At 37.3% G+C, this 15,354-nt stretch overlaps 1 protein-coding gene across 1 annotated transcript; it reads left to right on the top strand.

Moving 5' to 3' along the window:
• The first annotated feature begins 173 nt into the window (after nucleotides 1–173).
• On the top strand, nucleotides 174–14,783 carry LOC139944011 (uncharacterized). Its single transcript, XM_071940946.1, has 15 exons — nucleotides 174–342; nucleotides 1,472–1,656; nucleotides 2,285–2,373; nucleotides 3,426–3,528; nucleotides 4,023–4,146; nucleotides 4,583–4,676; nucleotides 5,372–5,496; nucleotides 6,596–6,704; nucleotides 8,341–8,511; nucleotides 8,956–9,064; nucleotides 9,677–9,842; nucleotides 10,514–10,694; nucleotides 11,395–11,506; nucleotides 11,860–11,967; nucleotides 12,507–14,783. The coding sequence occupies exons 11-13, from the start codon at nucleotides 9,740–9,742 to the stop codon at nucleotides 11,456–11,458; spliced, it is 348 nt and encodes a 115-aa protein (XP_071797047.1). The 5' UTR covers nucleotides 174–342; nucleotides 1,472–1,656; nucleotides 2,285–2,373; nucleotides 3,426–3,528; nucleotides 4,023–4,146; nucleotides 4,583–4,676; nucleotides 5,372–5,496; nucleotides 6,596–6,704; nucleotides 8,341–8,511; nucleotides 8,956–9,064; nucleotides 9,677–9,739; the 3' UTR covers nucleotides 11,459–11,506; nucleotides 11,860–11,967; nucleotides 12,507–14,783.
• Nucleotides 14,784–15,354: the final 571 nt, after the last annotated feature.

The raw sequence follows: 15,354 nt of genomic DNA, 5'->3' as shown, positions 1-15,354 counted from the left end.
GTGATTACATTTTCAAGACAAGACAAACATTTTGATTTATTTATTTCAAATTGTCTTCTTTTTTCTTCAAAAGATACTGTTCTTAATCCCCAGGAAGCAATTATGTTGCCAGTCAATACAAATATTGACGGTTAAAAATTAGTTTAATAATGAAACGATTTATTAACCCCCTTCAAAATAATAGTCTCACCCGTATCATGTGGGGCTTTTAAATGCAAACAAACGAGGTGCCGCGAAAATTTGGAAGACTCTTCTATTTTTTCTTTAGACGTCATGACTTTTGCTCAAAAAACAAGGTTTTCACAGGAGTTCCGAGGGTAAACTACTGAAAAACGTGCGTTGGTGAGTTGATAATGTTCTTGTTTATTAAAGTAAGATGTCAGAACGATTTTTCATCGGTGAAACTTTGAGAAATTTAGGGGTGTTTTCGGCACAAAATGCAAAGATTAAAAACCGCATCCCATTTGTACATACAGCAGTACAGTTGAACCAACTCATAAGAATCCGTTTAGACACAGAATTCAGTTTAGACACAGAACCTTCTTTGCCAAATAAGTTGTCTCCTCAACGACAACAGCAATAGCAATGATGGTGCATTTTGGCCAATGTCTAGTCCACCTTGTTTGGATGCAAATTGAACAGATAATTTGTTGGTCATTGACATTGGATTGGTGTCCCCCCCCCCCCAGCAAAGCCAAAATCACTGTTTAGCATGGTTAGTGTTAGTGTTGGCAGTGTTATGTTGGTTGTGTTATGTTAGTGTACGTTACATTTATTGACTTTGATTTTACGTTGTCCTGAATATTTTAACCTCCACCACAGAAACATCATCCTAAAAATTGCATTTCCCCTGAAAGTGAATAAATAGTGATGTTCGTAATAAGTCAAAATGATTAAAATTTCAAAATGGGGGAAGTTTGTAATTCTTTTAGTTTGTTTTTTACCTAACTAAAGGAATATTTAGACTCATTATTTGCTATATCATGTAAAATTTTGCGCTCGATGCAATAATTTCCTCAACGATATTTTTGTTTACTCGTTTGTTAGAATATACATTCAATTCAATCGATTGGGTAAAATATAAGGGAAAAGTTGAAAAGTGTAAAATAATTTTCATAATCATAAGATAAAGAGGACCATGCAGTTTAAAAAAAAATTAGATGTAAAATATGTTGAGAATTTTTAATTTTTTTCTCCCCCACCCAACTCTCCCCTTTCTGTCCTCCATCCTGTCTCCTCTCTCATCTTAAATCGCAGTCGAACTTTCCTTCCCTTTTTTTAATCATTCTCTAGTGGGGTCATGTTTAATTTTCAATTAATATTCTCATTAGCGGAAATAAGCTTAATTTTCAACAAAAATATACAATCTGACACTCTGTGGGGAAGGGGGGGGGGGCAGGGGGGTCACCACCAGCATTTGTAACCACCCATCAATGCATACTGATTTGTTTTATATGTAAACCTCTTTCAGAGATTCAGCTATAAACTGTTCCTCGAAATCAAGTGCAGGGAGTCACCTCTACTGACGTTGCTGAAGGCTACATAGTATAAAGGAGAGCAACATGTATAACAACGTCAATAATGGCATCAAGACGATGGCTGTTCATCTGTGGACCATGACCGAACAACCCAGCAATTGGTTGTCTTCAAATGACAGTAAGATTTCTTCTACCATGTGTTTGTCTTGCTTTTTTGGTGTTTTCACCTTTTGGTAATTCAAATTTGTAAGCCATTTGCAGATTAGATTCATTCTGAGAGATACCTCACTGCCCCAAGGGCATGTTGCGACCTACTCCTGGGGCGGAAATAGCCTGGGTAACCGCCTTCACAGTCCGTAAGGACGTACACATATCATCCGTAGGTGCCTGGCTGGTAGAACAGATTTTCACACATTCCCAACTTTTTATGAATAAATTATGGTTGTACCTTGCTCAAGGGCATGAGTGTTATGACCGAGATTCGAACCCGCACTCTGCTGCTGACAACACCAGAGCTTGGGTCCAGTGTCCTAAACCACTCGGCCTCAACACACCACAAATAAGGTTATAATAAAGTTCAGACCAGCACCAATCCCCAAGAGAACTGTTTCTGGTGTTTGGTAGTCCCCCTCAAACAAAATTGAGATTCCAACAAGACTAACAATATTGATTAAGATAAAGTCCCCGCAATTGTGTTTTGCTGTTATCAGTGTTTGGTTTCTTCATTTAATTTTGATTGAAAGTATACACAAAATCCAATTGTTTGTTATCACTAATGATGCAAACTGTATTTTTGTTGTTGCCAGGCTTAGAATCTCCAAAGAAATCTACCCGCCACCAAGTAGATTTTCAGTAAATGAGCTGCATTTGGGTAGTTTCCTAAAATAGGACACAGGTAATAACACTCTTATCTTATCATTCATGTAGATTCAAGAGTTTAGTTCTCTAGCAATTGTGGAGAATGTCAAGTTCTGATCTGTTTTAAAGGGATGCTGCAGTGAATTAAAATAAAACAGTTAATTTTGCTGTCATTTATTTCTGATAATGTATTGAACCTCAATAAAATGTGTTTTGTTTTCCCCCCGACATATCTCACTTGCGTAATTAGCGAATAAGTCATGCCCCCCCTTTGGTGGATTGTTACCGCCCCCTACCATCGACGTCACGTCGGGAATTAAAACATATCGTTGGCAAAAAGAGTCTGGTCCATAACTACACGCCTAGGTACCAGGCCACACAGTGCACACGTCTCTATATGCACGCAGCCAGGGGGCCCGACGGCTCGGGTTCCCGACATGACGTCACGTTTATGCTCCTTTTTAGGGGCGAGGTGGATTCCCCTAATCTCTTGAAAACCATTTTTAAAATACTTGCGCATTTAATAAAAAATAAAAAATAAAATTTCAGGTTTAAAAAGTCACGTTTAATCGTTTAAATTTAAAAAAAAACCACTGCAGCCACCCTTTAAACACAAAGTTAGTATCAGTCGTGTTCTGAAGGCATTACAATGTGTTTAAGATCATTTAAAGATGTCTTATCTTGTGTGGTAATCGTTTCAGAGTTGACGTGCTGGATTGCGAATTTGGGACAGTCCTTTTAAAACGCTTTATGCTGAACGCTTATCAAGACAGAAATTTTGCATTTCCTGTCTTTGCTAGATTGGTTTTATTCTGAGAGCTTACTGATAATTATGGTCATACCAGCACCAATTGTCAAGAGAACTGTTTCAAGTGTTTGTTGTGTTGTAAAATTCCAGTTACTTATGATTGCAACACTCACATTTAATCCTAATATTCACAAGTTTCTCCAAAATATCAATTGCCATGTTCAATGTTGGTTTACTGTATATTATTAATAGGTAAAAATAACTGATCTAAAACACACTTTGGTCATGATGCAAAAACAAATTATGAATCTGTAAATATTGGATTTTGTTTTGTGTTGCAGTCACTGTTCAGTCACCAGCTTACCATCTTCAAAGACATTGACCCGTCAACAAGTAGATGTCCAAGACCAACCATAATAAAGGACCTCTACTCTCAAGTAACTGGTAAATTCCTTGGGTTTGAAATGGGATTTAGGTCATAAATATACTGCATGACATTTGATAGATTTTTTGCATTCTGAGGACTCAATTTCTGAGGACTGATTTTGATTGCCACAATCTAATTTAGTAATTTCTCACTAAAATATAAAAGACTTCTGGCCAGAAGCCTTTTATTCCTTTCTGAAAACACACTATTTTGTACAACAAGGAGGGATTGCTGTGCGCGTATCGCGTGATGTGGCACAACTGTCCCGGCCGTTTCTCTCGACCAATAGGAATGAAGAAACTGTCTTATAAGCACAGGTGCAAGCTCGCGTGTCACGCCCATGTTTTAACACTTTCACTGGTCATAAACAAAGGTTTATACACACCCACGCAGCACTGCACCCACGTGACGCGCTTTCCACCATAGCGAAACTGTCTGAGGTATTATGAATATCTATTAATATCAAAGCTAAAGTCAAGCATTAATTGTGTTTTTTGTTTGCATGATACAGTGAGGATAGTCATCTCCACAGAATCTACTCACCAACCAAGTAGATGTCTGAGACCTGCAGTTGATGAGCTTCCTAACAATGTACCAAGAGTCTGATAAATGAACTGCTCTCTCCTTGATAAAAGGTAAGGAAGACCTTTGAACATTAAAACGGTTAGTTTCCTTCATTCAAATTGAGCATCACCTTCTCTCCAACTGCAAATTACCTTAATTTATCTTGAAAAATATGCAAAAAAACCTCTGGATACTAGTTTTCCTGTTTTCATTGTTGGTGTTCTGCAAGTATTTTTGATTGGAAGTAATTACAAACTCCTGATGAGATAAGTAACTACTTAAAACTGATTCTCCTGAAGACGAGCAGAGTGTACTGTTCAAAACGTTGAGACCTAACCGGCTCTTTCATAGCCAACACTCCCTCAAAGAGATTTCACACATGGTTGTACCCGCAAGTCTACTATTCATATTTATATTTATAGTTACTCTTAAAACTGAACTGTTTGAATGATTTGTAATTATTCAATCGCTCATCTTACAAACACTACATTTCTGTTTGTGTTTCAGTCATCAGGTTTCCATCTCTAAAGATGTCTACCCATCAACAAGTAGGCCCTAGATGACTAAGACTGGCCAGTGATAATGAAACCACCCTTGAAAGGTAAAGTCCTCAAAAAGGAAATCTTTTATTTTCACCCAGTCTCAAATTGGGTTCTCAAGAAATTAAACAGTAAATATGTCTATGTGTTGTTTTGCAACCATTTAAACGCACTGGACACCTTTGGTAGTTGTCAAAGACCAGTCTTCTCACTTGGTCTATCTCAACCTGTGCATTAGATAACAAACCTGTGAAAGTTTGAACTCAATTGGTCAACGAAGTAGCGAGAGAATAATGGAAGAAAAAACACCCTTGTTGCACAAGTTGTGTGGGTTCAGACGCTTGATTTTGGGACCTCAAAATCTAATTTGGAGGTCTTGAAATCAAATGCAAATAATTATTTGAGTGGAAAATTACGTCTTTCTCAAAAACAATGTTACTTCAGAGGAGCCGTTTCTCACAATGTTTTAAATACCATTGAGTAAATACCAATAGTGTCCAATGCCTTTAAACTGATTGCTCTTGAGAGATAATGTCTTTAAATTGTTGAAACTGTGGAAACAAAATGAACCTTGAACTACAAACCCTCTGATTTTGTGACCCCCTTACCCAATTAGAGTCTTTTATTAAAATTGTCAATGATTAAACTTTGCCCTTCGTTCCTTGACAATTTTGCTGGAATGTCAACTACCCTTGTGTTTCATTACTTATTAATGTCAAAGTAAACCTTTATTGTGTTCTTTGTTCGCATGATACAGGGAGGTTAGTCATCTCCACAGAGATCTACTCATCAACCAAGAAGATGTCTGAGAACTGCAGTTGATGAGCTTCCTAACAATGTACAAAGAGTCCGATAAATGAACTGCTCTCTCCTTGATAAAAGGTAAAGGAAAACTTTTGAACATGGAAACAGTTGTTAGTTTTCTTCTATCAAATTAAGCATTACCTTCTTTAGGTAGTTCCAGCTGCTAAATATTGATTTCATGTGGGACAAGAAGGAGGGGCAAGTGAGATGCAAATACATTGTTTAAGACACACGCATTTGCCCTTAGGGGGTGGGGAAACTGTCCTTCCGAAATCAGTTAAAAGAATGGAGAATAATCGGGCACAGCAAAAAGAAAAGAAAACAACCTTTTGCCCAGTTTTAGAAAGTGCCACTGTAGGGTGTTTGTACCTGTGTACAATTTCTGGTAAATTAACCCCCTCTGCCATATAGGCTCCTTCATAATAGGGTCATAGATTTGGTTTTAATAGATGTTAAATTTGCATTGGGGATAAAGAAGATTAATTTTGGTTTTTACCCATACACCGCTGTGCGTTAGCACTGTATACTCAGTACTTTCCCGAGTCCTGTGAACAAATATCTCAGGCATAATAACTCGGGTGGGATTCGAACTCATGACCCTTGCAATTCGAGAGCAGTGTCTTACCAACTAGACTACCGAGATTGCCCGGTAGCTAGAGGCAGTTAGAACCCTTGGGGTTTTGTCAATGTAATTCTTATATAGGAAAAGTTAAAAGGACGCAATTCAAGTCACCAGTGAAACCTACAGTGTCTACTACTAGTTGAAACAAAAATTGACAAAAATAACATTTTGCATTAATTTCATCAAAAACGTTGAATCAATCCACGTTTAGTGAGGTGACAGCAGGCATCAACTGCATCTCTGGCTCCAGCATTTGTAAACAAGGGACACCCGTCCTCACAAATCTGAGAAATGAATCACGCATGAATCGGTTCTCAGATTCTAATGTTTTTTTGGGGGGTATCCAAACCATATTACTTGGAAGGGAATACCAAGTAAGTGTTTGGGGCATAAATTGTTTTAAACCAATTTACTAATCTCTAACCCTACCTTTAACCAAAGCAAAGCAACAACCGTAGCACAGACATCAATTCAGACATGACAGCCATATTGAATGGTTCCATTTGTATATAGCCGAGTCTAAACTTCCTTTTCTTCTATTCCTTGAATTTTCAGTTCCACGCCTAGATCTCAGAGGGACTGGTGACAATGAAACTCCAGCGATTGAAACTGACTGAGTTAGTCACGACAGTTTCTTTGATGGGTCTTTCCGTTCCATTAACAGGTAACTAACTATAGCTCCATAAAACAATGTCTGTGACAATTTCTTTTATATTGCTTAGACACTAGATGTCTAAACACGGCCTAATTTCATAGAGCTGTTTAAGCAGAACTTTTGCTGAACATTTTCTGCTAGCAACATTAAGTAGTCTTCTGATGATGACTAGTATACAAATATTGACTGCTTCGAGTGCTATGGTTAAAACTATGACTCCCGAGGTGATCCACGGAGCGTTCTATTTTCCCGAGTCGAAGCCGAGGGAAAATAGAACGCTCCGGGGATCACCGAGGGAGTCATAGTTTTTAACCATTGCACGAGTAAAAGCAGTCAATATTTGTTTTATAACACCCCAAACATTTCTAAAACCTGTATTATTATTATTAAGTTACAGACCTGAATGCTACAATCCACGGACGACGCGAACACAGATTGCAAACACTTTTACCTACTGTGTTGCATGTAGTGTCGGACAATCCGAAATGGTTACAGACTATTAATTTATCATCCTCGTACACGCAACGGACGTCTGGGTACTGCACGCCGTGTGCTAGTCTGTCGGACTAGCGCACGGCGCCATGTGCTAGTCTTCGGACTAGCGCATGGCAAACCAACGCTCTATCACACGGCCGTCGTCTAGCAAAACTAAGACATGTCATGTGACGCGCTCTAAACCAATGAGCAGGCACAATACTTGCAAGGGGTGTTATAAAGTAAGCTAGTCGAAACAGTGAGACCATTTCAGAACTGACTCCGCGGCAGTACAGTTAATTACGATCCTATAAGCTAAAGTAGTAGTCCAGTTTGTTTTCTATACCATCCGCCCTGGTAATAGTTAAAAAGCAGGACAGTTCTTTTCTGAACTGAGAAGTCTCCCGAACCTCCGATTATCTACTCTGCGGCAGTAGAATAAAGCAAGGCAGTTCTCTTAGAACAAACTCTACCTGGCAAGTAGATACACACATGGTGTTACCGCAAATCAAATATACATTGATACCTCACCATGCAATGCCTCAAATCCTATATAACATTAAGTAGGATACCAGTGACATGTGTGGTACATGTCAATGGTATTTTAGCTGGTAATCTAATTCTTGTAAGCTTTGTGTTATTGTTATAAATATTAGCAACTTTTTGTGCTTAAGCAAATTCATGAAATCAAGCCTTGGTGTTCCGTGGCTTTGTTCCCCACACTCACAACAGGGCCATTATTTATAAATCCTGTAGGTACAAACAAGCTTGCTTAAAATAAAAAAAATACTTGCTTAGCAGAAAGAGTTTCTGCTTAGAAAGAGTTTCTGCTTAGCAGCTTAATGAAATTGGGCCATGGTGTCAAAGGAGTGGCTGTACCCCATACTTGTTGATAATAATCTCAGCTCTGGCAACTCCAACAACAAAAATTGTCCTCAAATAGAAACCTGGCACAAAAAACTTGCTAAGCACAGGAAAACCTTGCTTAGCAGAAACGGGTTACCAGTCCAAATTGCATAGTTTAAAGTTTACAATGTTAAGACTAGTGCACCGTTTAATTATTTTCCTTTGCGAAAGAATTTGCTAAGCATTATTTTCTGCTGTATCCCCCACTTGTTTAGAATCACCTCACTCTGGCAACTCCAATAAAAAAAATTTGCTTCTCTTACAGAAACCAAGACCTACCAGCAGACGATGCAGAGCTCTCCGGGGTCGGCTAAGCTTAAAGACCTGGATGGTCTGGGAGACAGTGAGGAAGGTGACGAGGATGGTTCATACATGATGAAGAAGGTGATAAGGCTACCAGACATTTTCCTGAGACTCCACCTTCATCTAGAAACAAGTACGTTGATGAACCAACTCCCTTATGATTTGAACTTAGTGTTCCCTTAACTCTATTTTGAATGATATTAATTGGTTTTCATATAACACTTTTCAAGCAGGATGGGCTTCTTAAAGCACTCCAACAAACCCTGGTCACTGGGCCAATAAAGTCATTCTTTGAACTATCTCAGCTCCCTGGGGAGTATGCAGCCTGTGCAACAAAGATGCGCTACTGCGCTAAATCAATCACAAGAACCATCTCTGCCCTCACAGGTACCCATTTACCACTGGGTGTATGCAATTATAGTTTAGTGTCTTGCTTACGGACACAAGTTTCAAAACTGGGATTTGCACCAACACTCTGCTGAACAGAAGCACCAGAGCTCGACTCTGGTGCTCTTATCTGCTCGGCCAAGACACACCCCTTTCACAGAATATTGTTTACATTTGACTCCCATTTAAGATAGCTACAGGACACACCGATTGCAGATGAAGTCTACCTCTCCAGAAGTAGATGCATGATTGGAATGCAGCCCAGCTTCAAGATTCAACAATGTCTTCTCCATCAACAGGTAAATTATAAAACTTTAAGTTGAAATGTAGAAGAGATTTGAGGGCAGGTTGATGATACTAGGCTTTGAGAAAAATATTTTAAGTAACCTCTTACCACTGGGTTCAAATCCCGGTTGTGGCATTTCCTTTTGATGAGCAAGTCACTTTTGCTTCATCCTCTGGAAGGTTCACACAGCTGTAGGTCTTGCTTGTTTGTAAACATGTAAAAAAAAAAAAACTTATGCAACTTGAACCTAGATATAAGCTTTATTTAGGGACAAATTGAAACTTGAAAAAGGGCCCCAAATTGTAAAACGCCAAGGGGTAAGTCCAGGCATTTTGTCAAATGTTGGCAAAATTTTGAGTTCTGATTTATGCTCTAAAATGATCCAGTAGGCGAACAGAAACTAGGCACAAAAAGCTTGCTAAGCACACGAAAACCTTGCTTAGCAGAAACGGGTTACCAGTTCAAATTCCATAGTTTAAAGTTTGCACTGTTAAGACTAGTGCACCGTTTATTTATTTTCCTTTGCGAAAGAATTTGCTAAGCATTATTTTCTGCTGTATCTCCCACTCGTTGAGAATCACCTAACTCTGGCAACTCCAATAAAAAAAACTTGTTTCTCTTACAGAAACCAAGCCCTACCAGCAGATGATGCAGAGCTCTCAGGGGTCGGCTAAGCTTAAAGATCTGGATGGTCTGGGAGACAGTGAGGAAGATGAAGATGATGGTTCATCCAATGATGAAGAAGACGATGAGGCTACCATTTCTGAGACCCCACCTTCATCCAGAAACAAGTACGTTGATGAACCAATACCCTTATGAATTGAACTTAGTGTTCCCATAAATCACATATTGAATGTAATTAATAATTGGTTTTTATATCACGCTTTTCACATGGGAAGGGCTTCTCAAAGGGAGTATGCAGCCTGTCCTGCCAAATACTATTATCATTACTGGTTTATTAAAAACATTTAAACATTGCAGCTAAAGGCTGAATTGAGTTTAAAATACAGAGATTTATAAAAACAGATATGTTAAAATGTATCCCCAAAAACTTTAGTTTTTACATACAATTTGTTTTTATACATTAAAAAGTAAATTGGCCAGTGACTTATATATATACTATGCAGCCTGCGCTACAAAGATGCGCTACTGCGCTAAATCAATCACAAGAACCATCTCTGCCCTCACAGGTACTCATTTACCCCTGGGTGGATAAAAGCAATTATAGTTTAGTGTCTTGCTTACGGACACAAGTTTCAAAACTGGAATTCGAACCCATATTTTGCTGAACAGAAGCACCAGAGCTCGACTCTGGTGCTCTTATCTCCTCGGCCAAGACACACTCCTTTCACAATATTGTTTACATTTGACTCCCATAGCATTATTTTCTGCTGTATCTCCCACTCGTTGAGAATCACCTCACTCTGGCAACTCCAATAAAAAAAACTTGTTTCTCTTACAGAAACCAAGCCCTACCAGCAGATGATGCAGAGCTCTCAGGGGTCGGCTAAGCTTAAAGATCTGGATGGTCTGGGAGACGATGAGGAAGAAGACGAGGATGGTTCATCCGATGATGAAGAAGATGATGAGATTGAGAAGGCTAACAGACTTTCTCCTGAGACCCCACCTTCATCCAGAAACAAGTACGTTGACAAACAAGTTCCATTATGAATTGAACTCAGTGTTCTCATAAATCACATTTTGAATGTAATTAATAATTGGTTTTTATATCACGCTTTTCACACGGTAAGGGCTTCTCAAAGCGCTCCAACATTATAACCCGTGATCACTGGGTCATTTAGTTCTTTCTTTAAACCATCTTAGATCCCTGGGGAGTATGCAGCCTGTGCAACAAATATTATTAACATTAATGGTTTATTAAAAACATTCAAACATTGCAGCCAAAGGCTGAATTGAGTTTAAAATACAGAGATTTATAAAAATAGATATGTTGAACTTTACCCCCCCCCCCCCAAAAAAAAAAACATCTTGTGTTTACATACAGTTTGTTTTTTATACAATAAAAAGTTAATTGGCTTGTGCCAGTGACTTATGTATATCAAATAACTGCAAAGCACATAATACGAACAATGTGAAACATAAAGGGCACTAAGTTAACTCAATCACAAGAACCATCTCTGCCCTCACAGGTACCCATTTACCCCTGGGTGGAGAGAAGCAATTATAGTTAAGTGTCTTGCTTAAGGACACAAGTGTCACGACCGAGACTCAAACCCAAACTCTGCTGAACAGAAGCACCAGAGCTTGAGTCCGGTGCTCTTATCTCCTCGGCCAAGACACACCTCTTTCACAGAATGTTGTTTTTATTTTATTCCCATTTAGGCTAGCCGCAGAAACGCCATTGTCAGATGGAGTCTACCTCTCCAGAAGTAGGTGCTTGATGTGAGCAAGTGCAGCCCAGCTTAAGATTCAACGATGTCTTCTCCAACAGAAGGTAAATTTATGAACCTTTTATTTGACATTTTAGACAGTTTGATGATGCTAGGCTTTGGGAAAAATAGTAAACATGTACTAACCCTTCCAACTGGGTTCAAATCCCGGTTGTTGCGTGTAATTTTGATGAGCAAGGCACTTTTGCCTCATCCTCTGGAAGGTGCATACAGCTGTAGGTCTTGTTTGTTTGTAAACATGTAAAAGAACCCAGAACACTCCCAGTGAAAGTGAGGGGCTTGTTCCTGTGTTTCTGGTATGGTTTGGCAGCAAGTTCTCTTTGTTCAAGTTCCGTTAAAGACCTAGTCAGTAGTTTCCCTTTCACAAAATGTTGTTCATATTTTATTCCCATTATAGGCTAGCCGCAGACACGCCATTGTCAGATGAAGTCTACCTCTCCAGAAGTAGATGCATGATGGGAATACAACCCAGCTTAGGATTCAACGATGTCTTCTCCATTAACAGGTAAATTTATGAAAACCATCAATTTGAAATGGATCATGAGATTTTGAGCATGAATTCAAGTATTTCTTGTTCTAGGGATGAAAATTCTCTGCTGTGAAATCACAATGAAATCTCAATGAAGAGCAGGTTTTGGCTGAAATTCTCAAGGAATAATTTCCTTTTCAGCCATGCTTGAAGGGAATTGCAATTTCCTTAAAACACCTTGTTAAAAAAGGAGTCTCCAGACTGGCCTTGGTGCCAGACTCAAATATTTGGGGGTTGGGAAAGGGCAACTGAGAGGCAAAGAAATGATTTGAATATCTGATTTCCACTGAATCAAACACATCGGCAAGAGTGATTAGTAGGAGCACCAATATAGGGCTATCGCTCAGTTGGTGTAGCACCAACATTTTCAAGTTCTGCTTTAGTAAACTTTTCTTTGCTCAACCCAAAATCATTACAAATTTACCCAGTCAGTTTTTCTTGTAGTTTATTACTTGATAGAGTAAGATTTTGTTTGACTTAATATGTAATTGATGTAATTTGTTTTTATTTTGAAGGTGCGCCATCTGCAGGTGATATCTACCTGTCGATTCTTGAGACCTGCAAGTGCTCATCAAGTGACTTTCAACCGAACAGAGGTATATGTAAAATCCCTGTGGATGGTTTTCACTAACATCAAAAAGTGGTCTGTTTTTGCAGCACTTATACAACATAATATCTTCTCACATGCCACAACATTAATGGGGAAATTATGCGGACGCCAGTCCAACCCATTTTGCGTGGCTGGTCCCTACAGATTGATTACAGATTTAAAAAATAGTAAACATGTTTTTGATTAACACCCCTTCCTTAAAGCATACCGCCTATGGTGAATTATCAAAAGTTGGTTGTATGGTACAGATATGGATGTTTTTTAGATCAGTTTAAGATGTTAATGTTAAATAAAGTATTCACAGTTTTGTGTAACACTAATTATATAGTTTGCAATGAATATTATTGAGATATTATGCTGAAGAACCAGAAAGTTTGCTGAAATTCTCAGGTCGTTTTATAAACACAATAACTTTATAGCATTACAATCTTGAAGGCTTCAAGGTTTAAGGGGAGCAATCAATAATGGAAACATTAAATATCGTTAAGGCATTCAAAATATCAAGTAATCTTGGATACTGGTTGATTTCATTTGTAAGATTTAAGACAGTTAAATTAAGGAATGTTATTGTACAAAGTAAGCTCACCATTTACAAACAAAGCACACATTGTGTGTATTTTTAACTCCTGAAGTTGGATATCAATAAACATTAGACAATCCTTACCAGGATAATTAAAGGCAGTGGACACTATCGGTAATTACTCAAAATGAATATTAGCATAAAACCTTTCTTAGTGACAAGTAATGGGGAGAGGTTGATGGTATAAAACATTGTGAAAAACGGCTCCCTCTGAAGTGCCATAGTTTTCGAGAAAGAAGTAATGTTCCACGAATTTGATTTCGAGACCTCATATTTAGAACTTGAGGTCTCAAAATCAACCATCTAAACGTACACAACTTTGTGTGACAAGGTTGTTTTTTCTTTCATTATTATCGTGCAAGTTCGAAGACAGATTGAGCTCAAATTTCCACAGGTTTGTTTTTTTATGCATACGTTGAGATACACCAACTGTGAAGGCTAGTCTTTGAAAATTACCAATAGTGTCCACTGCCTTTAAATGTATCTAATTAAAAAAGCACTCTGTATGGTGCACTTAATTTATTCCACAAGTTTAATTTTAAAGGGGTCACATATATTGTCAACTATTAAGGTTTCTTGACAGACAAAGACCAATCAATTGAAAGGTTAAAGCAAAACAAAAATCAACTCAAAAGTTTACATTTTGTGAAAAATATGTCCTTCACAAGCCAGTAGGTCTTGTTTGTGACTGGCCACTGGTAAAACCTCGAACTTTGACCCAATATTAAAGGATGATAATTTTATACTTTATTTTGAAAGTGACAAGGTTCACTGTATTTCTCCATTATTAGAATGCTCTTTATGGTGACATGGAAATCTAATATTAGTCCCTAGGGGCCAATGTTGACCTTTTCATGGGTGTTGCATATTTTTGGTAGTTGCAAATAAGATTAATTTTACTAGACAAATCAAAACCAGGAATGTTTACAGAGAATCTGGAAAAAAAACTTTGTTATGACTTACTAAATCTCATTTGTTGACATTTTTATGGGTGAATATACTTTTACACAAAGCACTAACTTAAAATCCCTTAATCATACCATTTTTAAGAAAAATTAATACAAAAGTGAAAAAGCAAAGCTAGCGCAAATTGTGTGACATCATAATTGCAGATTGTCTAAAAAACAGATATCTTAGCTAAATTAGCTTAACATGAACACCTAACTTGATGACAAGTTTGAATGTTGATATGTATGAGTTCAAAAAAATTTAATACATTACTGACTGTAAAATTTCTTTGTTAAACAGTGCATTTTGTTTGAACAATTTACCTCAAAATCAATAGGCTTAAACAAAAGTTCTAAAAAAAACTTCAACTGGACAAAAATTAAAATGTAGTGTACAAATTATGCCCCAAAATGGTACTAAAGATTTAGGATTTACCGAAAAACATGCCCAAACAAATGTGGAAGTTTTTAGAAAATTTTGTTCAAAAGTATATTCACTAGTAAAATTGTAAACAAATAAGATATAGCCAATTAGTTATTGATACACAAGTAAAACCTTGTCAAGATAGTGTAGGAATTATCACTCTTACAAGATTTAATGTTATTTGGCTAAAGTAAATTAATACTTTATTCAAAAATTATATTGTTTGTAATTAATTATATGGAGTTGTCAAATAAAATGATTCTATAAAGGTAGCAAAAAATATCTCTCATTTCCTGATTTTATGTGCTATTTTTGTACATGTAATGTGTTATGATTAGAAGTTAAAAGATACTAGAGCTAGAGCTAAACAGATTTGTTCAATATAATGAAAACAACGAAGTTACTTGCCCTTTAAATTAAATTTTACCACCTTTAATTCATTCCTTAGAATAAATCATATCAATATTAAAAAATCTACCCCTTTAAACTTAATCTGAGAAAAATGATTAAATACCTTTTGAAGGACAGGTTCTTCCATTTACAAAAAGTTATGTATGAACACCTTCAAGTACATTATTAAAATATTTGTACTGTCACTTTAAATCAAGTCCATCCAGAAAAGCGCAATAAAGTCCGTTTAACTAATCCTTTTATTTTAAATTCACCACACCTTTAAGACCCCGAAACCCGCACCTTCAAATCATACCTTAAAATAAACCATTTCAATGAAAAAGTTCCACCCCTTTAATCTTAATTTGAGAAAAACTATTTAGAAACCTTTACGACAAAATGACAACCCTTT

Source organism: Asterias amurensis, chromosome 1, assembly GCF_032118995.1.
Source record: "Asterias amurensis chromosome 1, ASM3211899v1".
Taxonomy (NCBI): domain Eukaryota; kingdom Metazoa; phylum Echinodermata; class Asteroidea; order Forcipulatida; family Asteriidae; genus Asterias; species Asterias amurensis.
This window is presented reverse-complemented; position numbering and strand designations above follow the sequence as displayed.

Excerpts from the sequence above, each read along its gene's own strand:
- LOC139944011 (XM_071940946.1), top strand. The coding sequence starts at position 9,740 with ATGGTCTGGGAGACAGTGAGGAAGATGAAGATGATGGTTCATCCAATG. Across the intron at positions 9,843-10,513 it reads CCACCTTCATCCAGAAACAA|AAACCAAGCCCTACCAGCAG; the intron begins GTACGTTGATGA and ends TTTCTCTTACAG. Across the intron at positions 10,695-11,394 it reads CCACCTTCATCCAGAAACAA|GCTAGCCGCAGAAACGCCAT; the intron begins GTACGTTGACAA and ends ATTCCCATTTAG.